This window comes from Alnus glutinosa, chromosome 1 (genome assembly GCF_958979055.1).
Source record: "Alnus glutinosa chromosome 1, dhAlnGlut1.1, whole genome shotgun sequence".
In the NCBI taxonomy this organism is placed as follows: domain Eukaryota; kingdom Viridiplantae; phylum Streptophyta; class Magnoliopsida; order Fagales; family Betulaceae; genus Alnus; species Alnus glutinosa.
The window spans coordinates 39,030,455-39,056,113 of record NC_084886.1 but is presented as its reverse complement, the minus strand read 5'-3'; the positions used below and the strand labels follow the sequence as shown (position 1 = coordinate 39,056,113).

The 25,659-nt window shown below is 37.7% G+C and overlaps 1 protein-coding gene across 1 annotated transcript in view; it reads left to right on the top strand.

Annotated features, from left to right (window-relative positions):
• Window positions 1-25,483, top strand: part of LOC133859903 (uncharacterized) — a 30,516-nt gene extending 5,033 nt beyond the window's left edge. Inside the window, 20 exon segments of the mRNA XM_062295484.1 lie at window positions 722-777; window positions 779-805; window positions 909-1,100; window positions 1,170-1,234; window positions 1,311-1,441; window positions 1,444-1,469; window positions 1,826-2,071; window positions 16,421-16,537; window positions 16,670-16,787; window positions 16,790-16,860; window positions 16,949-17,030; window positions 17,158-17,346; window positions 17,349-17,392; window positions 19,107-19,359; window positions 19,362-19,486; window positions 19,489-19,615; window positions 19,722-19,851; window positions 19,853-19,912; window positions 20,030-20,162; window positions 25,160-25,483. Coding sequence (XP_062151468.1) covers window positions 722-777; window positions 779-805; window positions 909-1,100; window positions 1,170-1,234; window positions 1,311-1,441; window positions 1,444-1,469; window positions 1,826-2,071; window positions 16,421-16,537; window positions 16,670-16,787; window positions 16,790-16,860; window positions 16,949-17,030; window positions 17,158-17,346; window positions 17,349-17,392; window positions 19,107-19,359; window positions 19,362-19,486; window positions 19,489-19,615; window positions 19,722-19,851; window positions 19,853-19,912; window positions 20,030-20,162; window positions 25,160-25,483 — 2,516 coding nt within the window.
• The last annotated feature ends 176 nt before the right edge of the window (window positions 25,484-25,659 follow it).

The following is a 25,659-nucleotide window of genomic DNA, read 5'->3' as shown; positions in this document are numbered from 1 at the left end:
CTTCTATATATGTTCGCAGCTGCATAGTATGCTTTAAATGTTTTCTATTAGTCGGTATTTGCTATATCAGCTATAGGGGTTTTCAAATAAAATTTTATAAATTGGTAGCTATTATAGTGTACGCGAGACTAAAATAAAGAAAAGTTGGTTCTTTGTAAAAACTCAGTGAATAATATATCTCTGAGGCCTTAATGTATTTATTTATACTAAAGCGGTGGGCTCATAATTCCACCTGTGAGGATGCGGCAACCGCCGCAACCGTGCAGACATTGACGCTTTGGTTGCAGGTTCTGCGAATATAGATATTGACTCGTCCACCTAGCTTGTGCGATGCTATGATTAGAGCACATCGCGACAGTCATAAATCACGGACTCATGGGTACTTCATATTTTGGGTATTTTATTCATGGCTCGTATTCTACGTGGTTTACGTATTTGTTAAGCCTGTATTTTGGTATGTAATTATAGTAATATGTTTTATAAGCTTTAATCAATTAGATATGTAAATGACTCTTGTTGTTGATAACTGTTATGTATTAGTTGTACTTCCGTACATTGATATTTATGTTCCGCTATATTAGATATAACTCTGAATATCTGGTACATGTTATGGAACATGTACGTTATGTTGGCTGAGCGACAAGTAGTCGTGTCACTATGAAAATCCATTTATGTATGTTTAAAAAAGAAAAAAAAAAAAAAAAAAAACGGGTTGTCACAGACTGTAAGTGGCTGTCAGATGCTTTGAAGAAAGAATATCCGGAGAATGTCGAATTAAATAGTAGAGAAGGCTGTGTTAAGAGCTGTAATTTCCTTTTCCCTCACATTGATTATTTGGGCAAAATTGTGCCTTAGCATTTATGTACACCTCAAGCAAGGTGATTGACCTATAAAATGCCGAACTTTAGGTCAATGAAAGCAGCGAAGGAGGAGAGCATATTGTGCCTAGCATTTTGAAGTTTGGTTTTGTGTTGCTAGAGTCAGCGGAAGAGGGAAGTAGTAAACAGCTGTGGAGTTCTAATGGTCTGCTGGGCATTGAGGACCTTGGTGTTCAGATGCTGAAAACTTTATTTAAGGTCCGTGATATGGCAAGAAATGAGGTTGGTATGACCAGCGTAGTATTACTTTAATTTATGATAATGTTGGTTGATTTAGTGAATGTGTTGCAGATTATTGAGCAATGCAAATTTCGCATACTCTCTTTGAAGCCTGAGCAGAGCATGTCACTCATAAGGTAACTGCATTTAAGTTAAATGAACTCTAGTTTGATTTGTGTTAATCAGTCACATAATCATAATTTTCATGTGCAGACTGCTTGGTAATCTGATGCGGACTTATCCTTACCCCATGTTGGAACATGTTTCCCACCTGAAGGAATTGTTGGATTATTTCACTTTCATGCATGGCAAGGTTGCTGCTTCTCTTGTTAATACTCTATTGCCTTCGTCAAATTCAGCCGTGATCTTCAGGTATTTGTCTTCCCTGTTTGATAACTAAAAAAGAATGTAGTTATACTTGTCATAGGAAGTACTTTTCCTCAAGATTCTCTCAAATAGAATAAAGAACGTACTAACTAGAAGATTCCCATAATACCCCTCTTCTAGAGGGTACATCTCTTCTTTGCGTATGTGTGTTTTAAGTGTGCCAGCATTCATGAATAAATTTTCTTTCAGAAATTCAACCAAAATTTAGAGTCAAGAAAATGTTTTGGGCTTCCTAACCGATGACATATGACCCCTTGCAATCAATTTTTATTTGAGAAAAAAAGTTTACCCCTCTTAAAGTATAAAGTAGTTTTGTATACTTGTTGTATTCAATGATGCAGGATTACACCATTTTGGTTATGCGTAAGGCCATGTTTAGGAGAGAAGAAACAGTTCGTATTGCGGCAACTTCTGGCATTATTGATCTTATTTTGGCAGAAAAGCAGTCTAAGAGAGATGGCTCATTTTCTTTTCAAGAGTCGTCTAGCCAAGCCAGCTGCAGCCAGCAACCTGAGATACCCTGTGGCTTGGGGCAAGGTCTCTTTGAAGAGCTGAGTGGTTTGCTGCAGAGATGTCTTTATCAGCAGGTTTTATGCTTTTTCATACTTCCCTTCTTAAATAGTGATTTGTTATTTTCTTTTTCCTTTGAACTATGTTTCGTCACTACAAAAAAAAAAACCAAAATCGCCACGTGTCTACAGTACCAATTACTGTAGACACGTGGCCAGAACGCCACGTGTTTTACTGGCCACGTGGCCATCTGTGGCGTAAAAAAAATTGGCCGGCCAAGACACGTGACCATCTGGCCACGTGTATTTTATCAACGTGGCGAGATGGCCACGTGTAAAAATACACGTGGCTGAATTTGGCCACGTGGATTTAAATACACGTGGCATTCTGTTGGCCACGTGTAAGTACGCCACGTGGCCAACTGGTGCTTTCTTAAAAAATATTTTTGGAATTCTTTTTTTAATAAAAAAAAAAAAACAAACAAACAAATAGTATGTACATGATAATATTACTATGTACACTATACCAAATTAGAGTTTATAAACTAATTAGTTTTGTACAGTATTCAAATAAATACTTGTATTTAAATTTTTTTGAATTTATTTTTATTAAAAATTCTTATTATATACCCCAACCTTAGATTTGTGCATTATTTAGTTATGGTTTATAATTATATATAGTATGTATTGTACTTATTGTTATGTTTTAGGGTTTACATGCAGGTTGATCACTACAAAAAAAAAATAGTTTTTCGCCACTTGCAGTTCGCCACGTGTATGGTCACTATACACGTGACGAACTGTTGGCCACGTGCAAGTGGCCACGTAAATACACGTGGCGGATCCGGTTGGCACTAACTGCACAGTTGGCCACGTGTATTTTAATACCTGCAGAGAAGCCAAACTTGTCAAATAGAACATCCATCTGAATGTGTTGGCCTTGTGGTCCCGATCATTATAGCATACCTTACACAAGTATAAATTTGCATGCCTCTATCATTTGATCCAGTTCAATGTTCAAATCTTAGTCGAACTATCATTTGATCCTAGAGTTAGGGTTTATGACTATGTATATAGTATATATATTTAGGGTTAGGGTTTATAGCTATATATAGTACATACAATTAAGATTAGGGTTAAGGTTAGGGTTTATGGCTTACATATAGTATGTACACTTAAGATTATGGGTTTTAGGGTTCAATTTTATGGTCAGGGTTTAAATTTAGGGTTATGATTTAGTTTTAATTTATAGTTTACGGTTTAGTTTTATGGCTTAGGGTTTAGCAATGTGTACAGTACATTCACTTAGGGTTGCATGGGTTTGTGTTTGTATTTGTATTTACATCAATTAATTATATATATATATATATATATATATATATATATATATATATATATATATATATATATATATTTAATATATAATTTAAATTATATCGAATTATAATTTATTTTTTTCATATATCAATTTTGAATGATATACCTCTCATTTTTTTCCCCGAAGTTAGTTACCATGATGTGTACTTCATTTACACCTGCAGAGAAGCCAAACTTGTCAAATAGAACATCCATCTCAATGTGTTGGCTTTGTGGTCCCGATCATTATAGCATACATTATACAAATATAATTTTGCATGCCTCTATCATTTGATCCAGTTCAATGTTCAAAAGTGTATCAAACTGTGACTAACTCACTCCACGGGGGTGAAAACAGTATTTGTCACCAGCTCAAGTCCCATAATGTTGATTTATGAATTTTATCAAATTGTAAGCATAAAAAAAAAAAAGGTTTGGTATATATATTATAACACCAAATTAAGGTTTGGTTTTGTAAACCATCTACGTTAAGAAAAAAAAGAAAATGCAACATAACAAAGTTAAAAATCCTATCCATAATACTATATACATATATATAATATATGCATGCATGTAAACGGTGTGCCGAAACTATATACATTTATAACGACTTGTATATACCCTATATACAGTATATACACTTAGGGTTAGGGTTTATAGCTATATATAGTATACACACTTAGGGTTAGGGTTTATAGATATATATAATAGGTATATACACTTAGGCCTCGTTTGGTTTGCGGAATAGACCCTTGAAATGGAATGGCTATTCCTATGGAATAACCATTCTTTTGTTTGGTAGGGGTCTATTCCATGGAATAGCTATTCCCTTACGAAGAGGAATACATATTCCTCTAAAAAATGAGAGGAATAGCTATTCCAATGGGAATAGACTAGATTTTCCAGAAAAATTACTATTTATTTTTTATTTTCTTTCAATTTATTTTTTTTTAGTTTTTTATTTTTTAAAAAAGTGGAAACAATCGAAACCCCACCCCCCTTAACAGTGGCTGGCCGACCGCCCATTGGGGTGGTCGGCCAGCCACATATGGCTCCGGGGGTGGTCGCACCACCCCTGGAACGCCTCGTGGTGGACTCCTGAGGCTTTTCGGGGGTGGTGCGACCACCTCTGGAGCGATTTGGGGGTGGCACAGGCCACCCCCAGAGTCACTCGGGGGTGGCCAGGCCACCCACGATGATCAGGGGTGGCCACTGCCACCCCTTGGATATTTCGTGGGTGGCCGACCACCCATTGTGGTGGTCGGCCACCCTACAGTTTTCCAAAAAACAAAATTAATTTTTTAATTTTTTTTTATTTTATAATTTAAGTTTTATTTTTTAAAAAAAAAATATATATAATGTAGGGTTTTTTTTAGTAATTTTGATTGTATTCCAATTAATGTATATGAGTTGTTACCAAACTAAAGATTAAGAATAACCATTTCATTCCACCACCTTCTATTCCTAGGAATAACTATTCCTTTTCCTAATGGAATAGTCATTCCGCAAACCAAACGAGGCCTTGGTGTTAAGGTTTATGTCTATATATAGTACTAAATGCATAATTAAACCAAATTTGTGCTATATATATATATGCATAATTATACGGCGAGGAACAAAAAAAAAATATGCAACATAACAAAGTATATACACTTAAGGTTAAAGTTTATGGCTATATATAGTATATAGACATAGGGTTAGGGTTTATGGGCTATGTGCAATATGTTTATAGTATATTTACATTTTACGTGTTAAGTACTTTACATATATATGGTATACTTATAAGTAAACCTTAACTCTAATTAGGCTTTGCGTTAATGGAATACTAATCTAATAAAGCCCTAATCCTATATATATATATGACCTATATATATATATATATATATATGAAATATATCATTTATATAGAATATTATACAGTATTCATGTCAAGAAATTTATATACACAGTATATACATATATATATATATATACTTAGACTTAGGGTTTAAGATTTAGTTTTAGGGTTATCGTTTAGGGTTTAGTTTTATGGGTTAGGGTTTATGTAAACTCTATATATATTAGGGCTTAGGGTTTAACACTATATATATTACATACACTTAGGGTCAGGTTAGGGTTTGTGTTTGTGTTTGCGTTTACAAATACAAATATATATATAATTTTTCGTTTTTTTATAAAAAAACAAATGGCGACTTGTATACTTATACATGTCTCTAATTGCCACATGGCCAAAATTTGGCCAGGTGACCTGCGCGGGACAATTCCGGAGGAAGCTACCCATTTATCTCCCTACCTCTCGATCACTCTCTCACTCCCTCAACTCTCTCACTCTCTCAGACTCTCCCTCAGCTCTCTCACTCTCACAGACTCTCCCTGACTCTCCCTCAGCTCTTGATCTCTCTCTCACTCTCTCTCTCTCTCCCTCTCCGTCTCCGTCATGCACGTCCGCACCGACCACCGCCCTCCGCTGTCTTCTCCGGCCAGCTCCCTCTCCGTCCATCACAGCACCGCACGTGCAACTTAGCTCTCTGTCTCCCTTTCTGTCTCTCTCTCTATCTCTCTGTCTCTCTCTCTCTCTCTCTCTCTCTAACCGAACCACAGTCGGAACCAGTCTTTGGGTAATCTCTACATCTCTCTATCTCTATCTCTCTCTCTCTCTACATCTCTCTGTCTCTATCTCTCTCTACATCTCTCTCTCTCTCTCTCTCTGAAACCTCGACAGTGGGGGATATTATATGTTGACTAATATTGTTTTAATGCAGGTACAATTTGGCTAAGGAGCATAAAATACACCCCAAAAAATATTTGTGCATAAATTGTGAGTAATTTTGACATTTTTTTTTCTTTATTTTTTGCTATAATAAACTTGGTGCATTTAAATTAATTTGTTTAAAATCTGTTCCTAATTATTTTAATAGTTTCATATAATAATTGTGGATTTAGCAATTAATAATGGTCCATGCAATGCTGTTGATTTTGTTGGGTTTGTATATCTATTGTTGTGTAATTTATGTGTTTTGATGTGGTTGGTCGTTATGCATGGAAAATATTCGTACAGTTGTGTTCTTTTTCTTTTTTTGTGATATGTTTTACTGTACTACGAGTTTGTGTTGCGATTATTATTTTTGGCAATTTATGCTAAAACATTTGAACAGAAAAAACAATCTCGCCATTATTTTATTAACTTCATCATAAAATCAATGACGCAAACCAATAAAATATAAATAAGTATGCGGTACTATTTCAACAATTTTTTTTTAAGAACAAAAAAAAAAAAGTTTAATTGTTCATTTTCAGGTAATTTTTTTACAAAAAAAAAAAAAAAAAAAAAAAAAAAAAAAAAAAAAAAAAAAACATTTCAAAGTAAACTCGCCATCATTTTATAATAAAATGATCGTATCCAACAATTATTGGATAGATACAGGAAAATAAATTTGGCCACCATCTACCATTTACAATAATTTATTTTATTATTCAATTTATAACAAATGTCTAAACAATAAACCCTAAACCCTAAATCAAAACTAAAACAAAAATCCCTATACTCTAATCTCAAAACCAAACCCCTAAACTTTAAACTCTAAAAAACAAGCAAAAACCATAAACCTTAAACCGTAACCCTAAAACCGTACACCCTAAAAACTCTAAACCCTACAAACATTAAAACCTAAATTCTAAACCCTAAAGAAAAAACAAAAACCCTAAACCCTAAAAGATGAAAGAATAATATAAGAAAAAAAAAAGAAAAAAAAACAGAGAATTTTTTTTTTAATTATTATTTTTTTTATTTTAGTTAAACCCTAAAACCCTAATCCTAACCCTTAACCATAAAACCCTAAACCCTAATCTTAAAACCAAAACCCTAAACCCTAACCTTAAAACCCAAACCCTAAAAAGTAAACCCTAAATCCTAAAAAAAAAAAAAAATACCAAAACCCCTAAACCCTAAAAAAAGAAAGAAGAATATTAGAAAAGAAAAAAGAAAAAAGAGAGAGATCTTTTTTTATTATTATTATTTTTTTATTTTAGTTAAACCCTAAACCCTAACCTTAAAACCCTAACCCTAAAAAGTAAACCCTAAAAAAAAAAAATTACCAAAAACCCTAAACCCTAAAAAAAGAAAGAAGAATATTAAAAAAGAAAAAAGAAAAAAGAGAGAGATCTTTTTTTTTATTATTATTACTTTTTTATTTTAGTTAAACCCTAAACCCTAACCTTAAAACTCTAACCCTAAAAAGTAAACCCTAAAAAAAAAAAAAATACCAAAAACCCTAAACCCTAAAAAAAGAAAGAAGAATATTAAAAAAGAAAAAAGAAAAAAGAGAGAGATCTTTTTTTTTAATTACTTTTTTATTTTAGTTAAACCCTAAACCTTAACCTTAAAACTCTAACCCTAAAAGGTAAACCCTAAACCCTAAAAAAAAAAAAAAATACCAAAAACCCTAAACCCTAAAAAAATAAAGAAGAATATTAAAAAAGAAAAAAGAAAAAAGAGAGAGATCATTTTTTACTATAATTACTTTTTTATTTTAGTTAAACCCTAAACCCTAACCTTCAAACCCTAACCCTAAAAACTAAACCCTAAACCCTAAAACCCTACATCCTAAAAACCCTAAACCCTACAAATATTAAAACCTAAACCCTACAAATATTAAAACCTAAACCCTAAACCCTAAAGAAAAAACAAAAACCCTAAACCCTAAACACTAAAAAAAAAAAAACCAAAAACCCTAAACCCTAAAAAAAGGAAGAAGAATATAAAAAAGAAAAAAGAAAAAAGAGAGAGATCTTTTTTCTTTATTACTTTTTTATTTTAATTAAACCCTAAACCCTAACCTTAAAACCCTAACCCTAAAAAGTAAACCCTAAACCCTAAAAAAAAAAAAAATACCCAAAACCCTAAACCCTAAAAAAATAAAGAAGAATATTAAAAAAGAAAAAAGAAAAAAGAGAGAGATCATTTTTTACTATAATTACTTTTTTGTTTTAGTTAAACCCTAAACCCTAACCTTCAAATCCTAACCCTAAAAACTAAACCCTAAAAACTTAAACCCTAAACCCTAAAACCCTACATCCTAAAAACCCTAAACCCTACAAATATTAAAACCTAAACTCTAAACCCTAAAGAAAAAACAAAAACCCTAAACCCTAAACCATAAACCATAAACCCTAAACCCTAAAAACCTAAACCCTAAACTCTAAAAAAAAAAAAAAACCAAAAACCCAAACCCTTAAAAAAGGAAGAAGAATATAAAAAAGGAAAAAGAAAAAAGAGAGAGATCTATTTTTTTTTTTATTACTTTTTTATTTTACCTAAACCCTAAACACTAACCTTCAAACCCTAACCCTAAAAACTTAAACCCTAAACCCTAAAACCCTATACCCTAAAACCCTAAACCCTACAAATATTAAAACCTAAACCCTAAACCCTAAAAACCTAAACCCTAAACCCTAAAAAAAAAAAAACCAAAAACCCTAAACCCTAAAAAAATGAAGAAGAATATAAAAAAGAAAAAAGAAAAAAGAGAGAGATCTATTTTTTTTTATTACTTTTTTATTTTACCTAAACCCTAAACCCTAACCTTCGAACCCTAACCCTAAACACTAAACCCTAAAAACTTAAACCCTAAACCCTAAAACCCTACACCCTAAAAACCCTAAACCCTACAAATATTAAAACCTAAACCCTAAACCCTAAAGAAAAAAAAAAAACCCTAAACCCTAAAAAAAATAGAAAAAACCGATACTTTGAGTTAACTGTTTAAAACAAACATTAAACAAACAAGCACTTTATTTGTTGTAATCAAATAACATATTTCGTTCACAGACTGTTAACTCACGTACAGAGGAATATGGACAAGTCGTGGATGTCAACACCTAGGGGTACGACACAGTATAACGACGGGTGTAGAGCGTTCGTGGCATTCGCCGTTCGTAACTGTAGGGCTGCTGATGGCAAAATTTACTGCCCATGTAAGTACTGCCGGAATAACCAGCGGCACACCCCAGATTACATTCTTGCCCACCTGACAGGGGGGAAGGGAATGTCCATGGGATACAGTTTCTGGTATATGCACGGTGAGACTACCCTAAACCCTGCTGCTCCTGTTCGGGGTCACGACCATCCCAGTGTCACAGATACGGCTGCCCGTGGCATTGAACATGTAGAAGTCACAGAACAAGGTGGTGACATGCACACCATGTTGCGTGACGCCTTCGGCGTGCACGAAGTAGGTGAAACCGATCATGTTGGCCAGTCGGGAGAAGTAAATGAAGGAACCTCTGCAAGGGACACATTGAAGTACCATGAGTTGTTGAAGACTGCCGACAAGCCACTTCACCCCTGTAAAAAGCACAGTAAATTGAGTGCTATTGTACATTTCTACAACTTGAAGTGCATTGGAGGTATTAGTAACAAGATTTTTTCTGATATTCTGGAGCTTGTCAGTCAGTTATTGCCTCCTTGCGATGAGGCCTTGCCGGTTAATACGTACGAGGCGACGAAATTTCTCAGTTCCATGGGTCTTGGGTATGAGAAGATTCTGGCGTGCCGTAATGACTGTATGTTATTCTGGAAAGACAATAAAGGCCTAGATACCTGCACCGTATGTGGAGAATCTAAGTGGATGGCTGATATACATTTAGATCGGGATGGTGAGGTAATATCGTCGAGGAAAAAATGTCCAGTGAAGGTGTTGAGATGGTTTCCACTCATCCCACGGCTACAGAGGTTATTCATGTCGGAGCACACTACGCACAATATGAGATGGCATGCAGCAGGCTGCACTAGGGACGGCGTATTGAGGCACCCCACCGACGGTGAGGCATGGAGATCGTTCGACACTCTACATCCGAATTTTATGGCAGACAGTAGGAACGTGCGGCTTGGACTGACAGCAGATGGATTCAATCCATTTGGGAACATGAGCACATCCCACAGTACATGGCCCGTATTGCTTGTACCGTACAATTTGCCTCATTGGATGTGCATGAAACAGAAGTCGTTCATCCTGTCACTGGTTATCCCCAGACCGAGCTCACCTGGTATGGATATCGACGTCTACCTTCAGCCACTGATTGATGAGCTGTTGGAGTTGTGGGATGTAGGGGTACGAACACGAGATGCTGCGAAGATGGAGAATTTCAATATGCGAGCTCAGTTGATGTGGAAAATAAATGACTTCCCGGCGTATGCAGATTTATCCGGTTGGCCTAACAAAGGTGTGAAGGCATGTCCTTGTTGCATGCAGTCGACATGTTCTAAACATTTGAAGAATAGTTGTAAATTTTGTTACATGGGGCACAGGAGGTACTTGCCAACTGAACATCTGTGGCGGCTGAACAGAAGAATGTTTGATGGGACTGAGAAGTTAGAATGTGCTCCCGATGTGCCTTGCGAAGACGAGATCCTCCAACAGTTGGACGGAGTTGCGTTTGGGGATGAGAACGCGGGTAAGACGAGACGGAAGAAGCGGAAGACGGGTGCACGGGGTGCTGATGATGTTGTGTGGAAGAAGAAAAGTATTTTCTTCAGATTGCCGTACTGGAAGGACAATTTGCTTCGGCACAATCTTGATGTCATGCACATAGAGAAAAATGTCATGGACAATATACTTGGCACTATTTTGGACATCAAAGGGAAAACGAAGGACAACCTGACAGCTCGGCTGGATTTGCAAGAAATGGGGTTGAGACCTAAATTGCATCCGTTCACAGCCGCAAATGGTAAAACATATATACCCGCGGCTTATCACACGATGTCCAGGGAGGATAAAGAAAGCTTTTTAAAGGTTCTTCGAAATGTGAGAGTTCCAGACAGATATGCCTCGAACATTTCACGGTGTGTTCGGATGAATGATCGTACAATTTCAGGGTTAAAAAGTCATGACAGCCACATACTGATGCAACAGCTTCTACCAATTGCATTGCGTCAGTCACTGCCAGACAAAGTGGTTAGACCTATCGTTGAGATGTCAGCATTTTTCAGAGGCATATGCTCGACCAAGCTAACTCAAGATGAGATGGACCGACTGCAGGGTGACGTCTGTATCACACTGTGCAAGTTGGAACAGGTATTTCCTCCTGGGTTTTTTACTAGCATGGTCCACTTGGTCGTGCATCTTGTGCGCGAGTGTAGACTAGGCAGACCCGTTCAATATAGGTGGATGTACCCGGCAGAGAGGTAAAATTTCGAGACGGTATATATATATATATATATATATATATATATTTTCATGTAATTGGTTCCTTAAACGGGGACAAATCCTTAATGTTTATGTGTGTGCACCAGGAGCCTTGGGGGTTTCAAGTCGAATGTGTGCAACAAAGCGGCTCCTGAGGGGTGCATTGCAGAGGGTTACATAGCGACCGAGCTAGTAACGTTCTGTTCGAGATATCTAGAAAATGCACCAACCTTCCACAACAGACCTCTGAGAAATCCTGATAGTTCTAAAGGGGCGGGAACGCGAGTTAGCTTGAACCGGTTGACGATGCGTCAGATTCATCGTTATATTGTGTTCTACTCTGAAGAGTTTCTCAATTTGCGGATGTAAGTAGTGTTTACAATTTGAACCTGATTCAAATAAAATTATTAATAATAATTAGTTATAATATTATATCCGATGAATGTAGGATGCACAAAGATGCTATTAGGCGATCATGCGTTAGGGGTTGCATCACGGACGCTCTAATTGAAGCCCAACATCATGAGTAGTTCTGCGAGTGGTACCGCGCATATGTAAGGAAATAGCGGTATTTTCCGTATATAATATTTACCTATGTTCAGTGTCATTTTAAGATAGGGTTTAACAATATGCCGCTATTAACCAATGTATTCTTTTAATATATGAAATGATAACATAGGTTGATGGCCTGGATGATCAACGTAGGGAGGAATTGGGGCAGAAATTGGTTATACGCAGTAGAGGATTGAAGGAGACAGCAGTGAAGTATAATAGGTACGTGGTAAACGGAAAACTGTTCTGCACGCTAGCCCATGATGTGGGAAGGAGGACTCAGAACAGCAGCGTATGTGTGCCAACCGTTGAAGGCGAAAACTACTACGGGCAGTTAACCGATGTAGTTGAGGTCGAGTACTACGATAGGACTACGTACGTCCTATTTAAGTGCAATTGGACGGACCCCACGATGGACAGAGGATTCAGAGTCGACGATTATGGCCTAGTGTTTGTCAACTTCACTCACCTCGTCCACAAGGGAGAACTACTTACCGACGAGCCTTACATGCTTACATCTCAAGTAGACCAAGTGTTTTATGTCGAGGATGGAAGGAACCCAAACTAGATTTGTACCATGAGGACTAAACCGCGCAACGTGTATGATGTTGGTCAGGGGGAAGGGAGTAGTGATGCATATAATGCCTATCACGAGTGCGTACCGCTCGTACTACCCACTGATGACCTGAATGATATGAATGATGAATTCGATCACGAAAGGCCCGACATTGATCCGATTGAAGCTCCTGTTATACAATGATTGCTATATTTATTGTTGGTACAATTCACTTAAACTTAAAATACTTTCTTATTTTGCATAGAGCTCATTGTATAATATGCATATTCTTTTTTAATATTCCTAATACGAATTTTAATTAATTTGTCTACATTTGTTCGCAGGTTTCGATGGACCAGAGACCCCCTGCTTGCGCACATCGTGCACAACGCCTACCCGTGCCTTGCACGACTACATCCACACCGGCGATGTCAGCGGCACTACATACCACACCGTGGCCACACCACCCGGACGCCGTTTATAGACCATTGCCCCTGGGTACGGCGAGGATGAGCAAGTCAGATCCCGGCCAGATGAGCGTAGCTGGATATTCTCCTTCTCCATACTCAACGTTCTCGTAGTTGGGGATCACCTCACCGGGTCATATTGATCGATGGTGGGCGCGAGAGTATAATGATCCGAGCAGATTCCCGCTGTACTATCCATACCCCCTTACACCACCTATGCCAGTCAACCCCGATAGTGAGACTCAGGATGACAAATTCTCGCTGTCACAGCCGGGGGAGATGCCTATGCCGGCTATGTGGCCGGGACAGATTTCGGCACCGGTAGGGGGCCAGGGCCCGGCATCTGGGGAGAGCCAGGTGCCTATTTATGGGTAGAGCCAGTTACCGCTTTCTGGGGAGAGTCAGGACCCAAATATGGGGGAGAGCCAGATGACCCATGAGGGGGACGATGTGATGTTGGGTCCTGATCAGTTGGCCCCTGATGTCCCCCAGGATATGCCTTCGGATGACGATCATGATGATGAGCCTCACCCGACAGATGAGGTAGGCGAGGAGCATGCGGGCGACCCAGTAACCGAGCTCATAGGGATCGACCAGATTCGGTTGATGGGTAGGTACATTTTTATACATCATTATATCTTATATTATGTTACCAAATTTTATTTATTAAGTTCGTATAAAATTTAAATTGAATTTTTAATTTATTAATATAATTAAGTTATTTAGTGTTTTTTAATATTAACGTTTTATATTTTTTGACTAGGGTATAACCCAGACGAGAGCATCTATTTTGAGGTGATTAGGGACCCAGAGAGAAATTGGGTGTTCCCGAGGGGGAAGAAAGTTGTGTTGCAGTACAATGCTGCAACACAACCCGTGGGACGAGCATGCAATCGTTATAGACGGGCTGCGGGCAAGCTTTTACGGAGCGGGTCCCACATTCACTTGCGGGACGAATGGGCAAAGGTAGATAAGCAAATTAAACGGGCTATGTGGGATGCCATAATGGTATGTTTATGAAACTAATATATGTATTTAGTGAAATTAAAGTTAAGATTAAGTTTTTGTTGAACTGGTAAAATTAATCCTTAAATTGAATGTGCGGCAAGAATTTTATGTACCCGTATCCGTCGACCTGCGCCTGGCACAGAACGAATTCTAGGGTGATATGGGCCGTAAACACCGTTCGTGGAAGTCGAAGTTGAGGACCCAGCTATATATTCGAGACGGTGACACGCCATTGACAATACGTGCGAGAATGCCAGATAGGTTTTTTGATAAGTATGACCAAACGGATGTGGAGGACGTACTGCACAAGTGGTGCACTGAGAGAAATCGGGTATGTAGGTCTTTGATTGTATTACTATAATGTTGTGTTTTTTTAATAAACAGTTCATTTAATCATAGCACAAAAGTAATTAAGTGTGTCAATTCTTTAATTTATTTTTCGGAATGTTCAATGCAAAGGCGAAGTCTGAACGAATGAAGCTGCTACGGGAGCAGAATAACATCCCCCATAGTCTGGAGTCCAAAAGTTATGCCAGATTTAATCACGATGAGGTTTGAAATAATATGTAAATGTTTTAATTCATCTTTGTACGTAATTGTTCTTTCTTAACATTAAATGAATATCCAATGTTTGCTATATATTTAAACTGTATGGCGACAGGCATCTACATCTGGCACGCCCCTCACTCGCGCCGAGTCGTTTGTGAAGAAGCACACAAGGAAGGACGACACTTATCTGAACGAGCGGACACGGGACCTATGCGTATGCTACTGGTCTATGTTATTAATATTTATTAGTTATGCGTGTGATAAAGTATTTATTAATTACCAGTGTATTGTATGTTGACGACGTACAGGAGCAGATGACACAGAGTTTGTCCACTGATCCTACTGCCACGGATCCCGTCTCATCAGATACGGTGCGTTGGGCACCTGGTGACGCCTACGAGTAGGCGATTGGGCGACCCGAGTATGCGGGTAGGGTTCGGCAGGTTGGGCCGAACGTTACTCCTGTTCGAGGGACTTGTTTCTCGTATAGGGCCCGCACGAGGGGGACCGGACGAGGGCACGTCTCAGGATTGGGCTGCCCACAAAATTGCGGAGATGGATATCATGTTACGGGCCGAGAGAGAGAGGAATGACGGGTTGGAGGGCATAGTACGGGCCGAGAGAGAGAGCGGGCTGACAGTATGGAGCAACGCATACGACAGTTTGATGCTATGGAGCAGCACATGCGACAGTTTGAGGCCTTCATGTCCTCTACAGGATTATCGTTCGTATGCCCTGGTGCTCAGCAGTCTTCACCTGCACACGTAGGTAGTACGTCGTCTGTTAGTAGTGCGCCTGCAGGTATGGTTCATATTATCTATACACTTAGGTTTATTTTTAATTTGTTCTCATTACTTGTTTAAATTTGCATATAATATTATATAGGTTAATTGTTTTTATTACTTGCAGGTAATACGACAACGGTTGGTCCGTTGTCGCCTGTTGGACAATTGCTGAGCCAACAATCCCCTCTCGGGACTCCATCGCCCGTTACACCATCTCTTGCGGGACAATCGCCGGTTGGCGAGTTCACGCCTGGGACTGCACCTCGTGATCCGCAGCGACGTCCTCCAGATTTGTAGATATTTTGTGTTTTTGTTAGTAACGAATAATTTTATTAGATCAAGATTTTCAAATTTGTTGATATTGTTGTGTAAGTATTTGTTGTTAGTAACGAATACATTTATTAGTACATGATATTCAAATTTTTAAATATTGCTGTTTTGATTCATTTGTGTAATTTGATTTTGTGATATTTTTGGATAAAATAAATTTGGAGAATTCTACAAAATATATATATATATATATATATATATATATATATATATATATATATATATATATTAAATAAAAAGAAATTAAAAAATAGAATTAAATATGAAAAAATAAATTTAATAGTGGCCACGTGTATTTTAATACACGTGGCCAATTGGCCGCGTGTATTAAAATACACGTGGCCAATTGTTCGCTACGTGTAAAATACACTTGGCGAACATGGCTGTGTGTATTAAAATACACGCGGCCAACAGTAGCCACGTGTATTTTAATACACGCGGCCAATTGGCCACGTGTATTAAAATACACGTGGCCAACTGTGTAGTTAGTGTCAACCGGATCCACCATGTGTATTTGCGTGGCCACTTGCACGTGGCCAACAGTTCGCCACGTATATAGTGACCGTACACGTGGCGAACTGCAAGTGGCGAAAATCTATTTTTTTTGTAGTGCGTATTAGAGTTGGATCAACTGTATACAGGCAAAGGTCAAAGAAGTAATGTATCATGGCCTTGTAAAGCTTGTTTTGATGGACCCAACAAGTGCAGGTGCTGTCTTTGATTTTCTGCTGCCTCACTTTCTTTGTTTTTTCAGGTAGGTAAGTACCTGTTGGATCTTGTTATCTTTCTTTTGAAGGTTAATACGTGTACTTAAATTGCATAGTTAACAGTTTATCAAAACGTGAATGTTAAGTTATGGAATTCCACACCACATTAAAGCACTATGTTAGCAGGATGCAGACGTTCAACTTGAAGTTACGAGTTGCGTTATAGCAGAGAGTGGCAAAGTCTCAATTGAAGAGCCTTTAGATTGTCTCCTTTCTTGTGTCTCTTGGATTCTACTTCTTCGTCTGGCAAAACTGATCGAGTTTTAGATTCTTTATGGGCATGCTTGGGTTTCTCCCTTTCACAAGAGAATGAGGTATTGTTATCAGTAGCAAAACAATAATACAACTCATGAAACCAGTGATTACATTTGACTGTCTCTTATTTTTACAAAACTACTGCAGGTAGGAAGGAATTTGTCTGGTGAGTCATTCTCCAGTGCTTTCTTGAAGATCAGGAAGTTTCTTAGAAATCAAAACTTAGAAGGTAAGTTTTCCATGCAGCTGTCTTTTTTCCCAGACATATCTTACAAGGGTATAATTTTTTTTCTTTCCCTTTTTTAAGAAATCTCCAGGGTTTTTTATTCGCTTCCATTCTTTAATTGTCAGATCAGGTGTTCTTGGTCAAGCTCAGGATGCTGGCTCTGAACCTTTTGGAGAAGAGAAAAGAAAATGCTGTTCTTCAATATTATTAGGAATAATCGAAGTGGTGTTGAATACCATTGGTACTGAGTTGGAAAAAGGAATAGAAATAAAGAAGGCGGATCTCGGAAAGGAGATCATCGAGTTGGCTGACCTTCATGATCATTGGATAAGGATTCATGTATAAAGGGAAGCATGAGTTTAAGAGTATGAGTGCTAATGTAAGGTGCAATCCATTGCAGCTATACATTCTGCAACCACGAGTGAGGATAATCCCACAAAGCCGTGAATCTTGCAAGAAAGTGAGTATTTTACTCACTAAGAACCTATTTTGATTTATGCAAATGAAATGCTATGTTTTGTTAAATCTCGAGCCAATGTTATTTTGATGATTATGTATGCCTGTGCTATCTTCAATATGTTAAATTGTGCTTTGTTGATTACATGTTTTGATATGAGATTTGAAAATGATTTTGTGAGTTTTGATGATATAAATTGAAGTGTTGATTTGAGTTGTGTTTTCATGAGCTTTGGAGAAGTTGAATTTGCATATTGTGTTGGAAAAATATATGATGACATGATGCTATTTGTACATAGAAATAAATACATGATGATTTGAGCATGAAGTATTAGCGTATATATTTATATATAATGAGTGTGGAGCCAAAGTTGTCTCCATAATAAATTAAATGGAGTCGGAGTTGTCTCCGAAAAGAGTACTATGGGTCAAAGTTAGTCCCCTATTATGATGGCATTGCACGACATGAATTTAAAAATGTTTTATGTGATTTGCATATGTTTTAAGTGATGTCTAATTTGGATGTACCTATATAGTTATGTCCTCCGACATAGTGGGACATATGTAAGCTTGTATGACCTAGTTAGGATGTCAAAGGTTTTAAAGGGATGTCTAATTTGGATGTACCTGTATGCTTATGTCCTTCAATATAGTAGGATATATGAATGCTTGTATGACGAAGTTTTGAATGTCCACGGTTTTCATGATAAACCGATACCATGTTTTGACGTGCTAGTATACTTATGTCCTCCGAAATAGTGGGATATATCTATGCCTGTATGATCGGGATATGATGTTGTTGACATTTAGGATTGGATGTGTCTGTATATTTATGTCCTCCGACATAGTGGGATATATGTATGCTTGCATGACCAAGTTGAGTTAAATGCTATATAAGTACATGTGTATATCGTAGTAGACATTCCAGTTTATGGGTACCGGTGTTTACTCTATCAGCTGCACTACATTATAAAATAAATGCATCATGTTGAAAGTAGCTGTTATTGTAAACGAATGGTATTAGTTAAAATGATTGGCTTATTACGAAAGCCTAGTGAGTTTTATACTGCTGAGGTGGTGAACTCATACTTTTACCTGTACGGATGTGGTTAAACCTACAACTGTACAGACTCTGATGCTTTGACTACAGGTTCAGCGGATCTAATGAATGACGTCGTAGCATAGTACTCGGGATGTTATAACTGAAGCCTGACGCGACAGTTATAATGGTTGGACCATGGGTTGTCCGCCTCTTGGTAGACTTTGTTTATGACTCGTGTCGCCTGTGACACTTGTACTTATGAGCCAGTCTTTTGGTATGTATTTAATAGCTATGTAGAAGTCTTAAACAGATAGACATATTAATGGCTCTTTTGTTGTAATTAACTGTTGTTTATAGATGTACCTTTCGCTATGTTGATAATGTTATTATGTGTTTTCCGCTGCGTTGATGGAACTCTGATTATCAGGTACATGTTATGGAATGTGTACTGTATGTTGGCTGAGCGACATGTAGTCGTGACACTGTGATGACTCATTTTATGTTTTCAAAAATAAAAAATAAAAATTGGGTCGTCACAATTTCTAAGCATAAAACCATTTAAAGCATTACATTGTTCTCAGATTATCTGTGAAATGATATTGATGGTTGGGAACAAATTGCCGTGCAAGTGGAGGAATATTCATGGAGCTTGGGCTATTCATGTCTGCAAAAGCAATGGCATAACCAACTCTAAAGTTGTGAAAAGCTTTGTTATGCTTGCTTTCTCTTTAAGCTCGCCTCCAAACGATTTGATATTAGCTCAAGACATGGCCGTGGAGCTGTTAAAAGTCACTGGATCAGAGATGGTTGCCCCCATAGAGAAGTTTGAATCATACCCCTCATAAACCATTCCACAAGTACTGCGATAAGTTCTTGTATGCTGCAGTTGATTGAAGCAATGATTGTTGATATGGATTGGGCGACAAAAAAGCTGAAGAATTTCTCCTGGGTGGCTGGGTCAATAAAAAATGCGCTCAACTTAATGAAAATGGGGAAAATTCTCCTGGATTAGCATTTGAGGAAAATCTTTACTCAATGGCTGAAGAGGTGATGAAAGTATTATCATTCTTTGTTCTGATGACTATCAAGGGTATGCATGCAGTTTCTTCTGATAAATGAATAAAATCTCGTTTTTTTTGGGTAATTGAATCAAATATCTGTTACTCTGAATTTATGCTTTTTGCCATCATATGCAGACACTCAAGCAGAGCACTTGCTCAAATTGGTTGCAAGGTTTTACAAGCATTTGGCTCAGATGTCAAAGCTAAGAATCGCTCCTAAAGGTTGCAAGCAGCTTCTTCCTAGCCTTAAATTTCAGAAGCTTGTGGACCTGCAAGCAGCTCACGGTTCCTCTATATAACTTTGTGATGCTAGTGCAAAAGCTATTGTCTGGATCCTTTGAAAAGTTTTCATTGCACCCTCCAGCATCAACTGCAGTAGTACTTCTGTGGGTGATGTTTAAAGTTTTTGCTTGTTAATGGGGGGTACCGTTATACTTGCAGAGACAACAAGAAAATGCTAATGATAGTAAAGTGGTCATTAAAAAAATTAAGAGGGAGAACAGTTGCATCCCGGATCTGATCTTTCAAATAGAAGATTGCGAAAAGTATCTCATCCAGCTTAGCATATCAAATATGGTGAATGAAGAACAGAGATGAAAACAGAGGAAGAAGAGATGCAGTGGAGAAAGTTTCTCTCTTGTATTGAATGAATTAATAATCTGTACAATACTCTGTATTTATACAGAAGAAATGAACTACATTCTGTTTACATCATCAACTATAATAACTAATCATCTAACTGACTTGCCAGTTGGTATATAATTAATATACTAGTATGATATAACACTAAAACTCCCCCTCAAGATGAACATCATTAACATTTGTTAATGATGTTCATCTTGGATAAAAAATGATGAAAAAGATCAGAACCAAGAGTTTTGGTAAATAAATCAGCAAGTTGATGCATAGACTTCACATGAAGTGTCCGAATAACATTGTCTTGAATCTTGTCCCGAACTAAGTGGCAATCAAGTTCAATGTGTTTGGTTCTCTCGTGAAAGACTGGATTGGCAGCTATGTGAAGTGCGGCTTGACTATCACAAAATAATAAAGCTGGTTGTGAATGATCAATCTGAAAATCAGTGAGCAAATTCAGCAACCAAGTAATTTCACAAGTTGTGGCAGCCTAGAGCGATACTCAGCTTCTGCAGAAGAACGAGAGACAGTTTGCTGCTTCTTTGACTTCCATGAAATCAACGAATTCCCCAAAAAAACACAATAACCAGTAACAGAGCGTCTAGTATCAGGGCATCCAGCCCAATCAGAATCACAAAAAGCCTTAAAATGTGGAACTGAAGTAGATGGGTAAAATAAACCTTGGCTAGGAGATACTTTCAAGTATCGAAGAACTCGAGTGGCTGCATCCATGTGGGGTTGCCGAGGAGTATCCATGAACTGGCTGAGAATCTGAACTGAATAGGAGATGTCCGGGCGAGTGATAGTAAGGTAAAGAAGTCTACCAACAAGCCTGCGATAGCTAGCAGGATCAGCAAGAATATCACCACTAAGCCGAGACAGTTTCAGATTGGTTTCCATGGGAAACTTGGAGGGTTTTGATGCAAGTAAACCACAATCCTCCAAAATTTCTAAAGTATATTTTCTTTAACAGAGCGAAATACCCTTGGAGGTTCTAGCAATTTCCAAACCAAGGAAGAATTTCAAATCACCAAGATCCTTGAGCTTAAATTGGTTGTTCAGAAATGTAATGAGCTGAGTAATAGCATCTCCATTATTACTAGCAATTACAATGTCGTTTACATATACAAGAAGAGCAAGAAAGGTATTGCCTTGAGAACAAGTGAACAAAGAATAATCGGATTTAGACTGAACGAAACCATGTTTAAACAAGGTTGTAGAGAATTTGGCAAACCATTGCCGTGAAGCTTGCTTGAGACCATACAAAGACTTAGTGAGTTTACACACTTTGTTCTCCCCCTTAATAACATAACCCGGTTGTAACTTCATGTAAACTTCTTCATTGAGTTCACCATGAAGGAATGCATTATTAACATCAAGCTGATATAAAATCCAGCCTTGTGAAGCAACAAGAGCAAGAAGAACTCGCACTGTTGTGAGTTTGGCAACCGGGCTAAAAGTCTCATAGTAATCTAAGCCCTCACATTGAGTGTAACCTTTAGCAACTAATCGGGCTTTATAACGTTCAATGGACCCATCTGCCTTAAGTTTCACTTTATACACCCATTTGCATCCAATTGGAACCTTATGAGGAGGCAAATCAGTGATAAGCCAAGTCTGATTTTCCTCAAGGGCAGCAATTTCAGCATTCATAGCATCATGCCAATGCTGAAATTTGTTGGCTTGATGGAAAAATTGAGGTTCATGGGTGGAGGAAACTTGTAAACAGTAGGTTTTATAAGAAGGAGACAATCTATCATAACAAAGAGATGAAGAAAGGGAGTACAAAATACCTGAATCCAATTGCACAGAATCAGAAAATGAAGAAGAATGAGAAGCAAGCTGACAATGGTACTACTGTAGATAACCTGGTTTTTGTTTCAGACGAGATGATTTTCTAGTAACATGCTGAATATGATTGGCAGGTAACGATTGAGGTGCTGACATTGTTTGAATTTCAGAATGAAGTTGATTAACAGACTGTGATTGAGATGATATAGGAACAGGTTGTGATTGAGATGAGATAGGAACAGACTGTGATTGAGGGAAGGATAGAGGGTCTGAAAGATCTGGAATAGGCCGTGGCAGAACACTATCAGAATAAGAATAAGGAATAACAGGAGAAACACCATCAGAAGATAGGAAAACACCATCAGAAGAAGTTTTGAGAAGATCAACAGCAAATGGAAAAAATTGATTCATGAAAAATCACGTCTCTGGAAACAAAAACAGAATGAGTGTGAATGTCAAATAATTTGTAACCCTTTTGCTAAAAAGGATATCCAAGAAAAATACAAGGTTTAGCTCTAGGAGCAAATTTGGTTCGGTGTCTAGAAAGAGTAGATGCATAACAAAGGCATCCAAAAACCCTAAGGTGATCATATGTTGGAGGTTTACCATGAAGTAATTCAAAAGGAGAAAGATTGGACAGATTTGGAGTAGGAATTCGGTTAATGAGATATGTAGCTGTCAATATGCAATCACCCCAAAATTTAAGAGGAAGACTAGATTGAAAGCGAAGTGATCGGGCTACATTAAGAAGATGTTGATGTTTTCTTTCAACAATGGAATTTTGCTGAGGAGATTCTACACAACTAAGTTGATGTAAAACACCCTTAGCAGAATAGAATTCACTCATATTGAATTCTGAACCATTGTCTGAACGTAGGACTTTGATTCTTGAATTAAATTGAGTGGCAACAAAGTTAAAGAAAGATTGAAGGTAAGTTCGAGTTTGATCTTTGGATTGTAATAAACGAATCCATGTAAAACGACTATAGTCATCAACTATAGTTAAAAATAATGATGACCATTTCGAGAACCAACCGAAAAAGGGCCTCATATATCACAATGTATAAGATCAAAGATAGAAGTAGAAACAGAAATACTATGAGGAAAAGGTAAACGTTTCTGTCTAGCGGTGGACAAATAGTACAAGAAGTTGACATCAAATCACATGAAATGTGTGGATTATTGGAATGTAAAAGTTGAAGTCTAGAGGGAGACAAATGTCCCAACCTATAGTGCCAAATGTCTGTGGATACAGATTTAACAGTAGCAAAAAATTGAAAAGGTACAGGAGGTTTACAAGAAGAAGACGCATCAGTTGAAAGTAAATCAGGTTTTTCCAGCAAGTAGAACAGTCCATTTGCTTCTCTACCCACTGCAATCGTCATCCATGTGGTTAGATTCTGTATGAAGCAGTAGTTAACAAAGAAGATAAAGCAATAGTTAAAGGTTCGAACTAACTTGCTAACCGAAAGAAGATTGAATGAAAAAGAAGGAACACATAAAACATTGGTGAGTGTTAAATGTGCTGAGATTTGGACTGTACCAATGTGAGTGACAAGAGCAAATTTACCATTGGGTAGTTTAACTTTTGTGGAAATAGTGACTGTGATGGAAGTGAACACAGAAATGGAGTTGATCATATGATCAGTAGCTCCAGTGTCGATTATCCAAGTATGAGGTGTAGATGCAATAGAAGTATGACATGAAGAGAAAACTGAATGATTAGGGTCTAAGGAAACTGAGGTATTATGAACAAAAGAAAAGGAATTACCTTCAGTTGAAGAAATCAAACGGTCAGAGGTAGTATTTGAAATACTACCTACTTGAAGGGCAGACAAGGAAGGGTTATCTTGCATGTTCTGCATGAATACCATCAATTGCTGAACTTGATCATGAGTAAAAGGCATTGATGAGCTTGAAGTATCTGCATTCTGAACTTGATTAGCAGAAGAATTCCCAATAGACTTGGTTTTAGTGAACTTGAACCCCGGAGAAAAACCATGAATCCGATAACATTTCTTGATGGTATGACCAGTCACACCACAGTGACTACAAACTGGTTTAGGCTTGCGGAAAGACTGTTTAGCATGCTGAACATTGACAGGAGTAGACTTGCTTGTCATCAAAGCAGAACTATCTCCAAACTGAGTTGATTGAAAAGATTCCTTGACAAAAAGCTCATTTTGTCTCTCTTCTTGTAAGACTAAAGAAAAGATCTTATTGATGGGGGGAAGTGGCTCAAACAGCAAAATTTGGCCATGAATAGTAGAGAAAGAATCATTTAAACCCAAAAGAAAATGGTAAATGTATTCTTGGTGATGAAAATCCATGATTGTTTTGGTGCAACCACAGATGCAACATCCGCAAGAACATTGAGGAACTGGACGATAATTTGAAAGTTCATCCCAAACACTCTTGAGTTGAGTATAATACGAGCTTACCGAATTGGATCCTTGAGTGATGGCAGCGATTGACTTCTGAAGCTGAAAAATTCGAGGACCATTGCCCTGAGAAAACCGTTCCTTTAGATCTTTCCACATAGCTTCAGCATTATCGATGTAGATTATGCTTGTTGCAATATCCTTCGAGACCAAATTGATGATCCAACTCAGCACCATATCATTGCATCTGGTCCAGTTCTTGAAAATTGTTGAAGAATCCGAAGGTTTCGGCAGTGAACCATCGAGCAAACAAAGTTTGTTCTTGGCATTGAGAGCCATCAACATTGATCGACTCCAAGAATTATAATTCTCACCTGTGAGAGGTTGAGAAACAAGAATAGAACTCAGACTATCCCCATGATGGATAATCAGAGAATCAGAGAATTCATTGAGAACAACGGAATGGAGAGAAGAAGAGCTAGGGATTTCCATGTTTGGAAATTGATCGTGCTCTGATACCATATCAAATATGGTGAATGAAGAACAGAGATGAAAACAGAGGAAGAAGAGATGCAGAGGAGAAAGTTTCTCTCTTGTATTGAATGAATTAATAATCTGTACAATACTCTGTATTTATACAGAAGAAATGAACTACATTATGTTTACATCATCAACTAAAATAACTAATCATTTAACTAATCATCTAACTGACCTGCCAGCTGGTATATAATTAATACCAGTATGATATAACACTAAAATAGCAAGGTGAGCAAAGTCAATTTATTGAGGCATGCTAAACGCAGCACTTCTCGGGATTTCAAAATTTTAGACCCCATGAAGATAGCCGGGGAAGAAGATGCTCCAAACCATGAATCAAACCATAGTGATCCTACTGCAGTTGAAAATGAATCATGTGAGGATTCTGAAGGCAATGAAGGAAGTGGGTCGGAGAAGATATTATCACCTGAATCTGGTAGTCGTTTGGCTGCAGAGGATTCTGGGTCTGATGGGGGAGATGAAAATGCTCTTCCCAATGCCAAAAGGGTGAAGACGGGTAGAGTAGTGCGGGACTCTGACGATGAAGCATAGGAAAAACTGAGAGGGGGAGGGGGGGCCGGGGCAATATGTCTTATACAGGGAATAGTTGTATACAATGTACTTGGTGTTTGTAATTGACAAGAGTCTCATGGATGATACTTGATGAGAATGAGAAGTGGTGATATGAAAGAAATAGAAGAAAAAAAAAATTGAGATCCAAATCCACA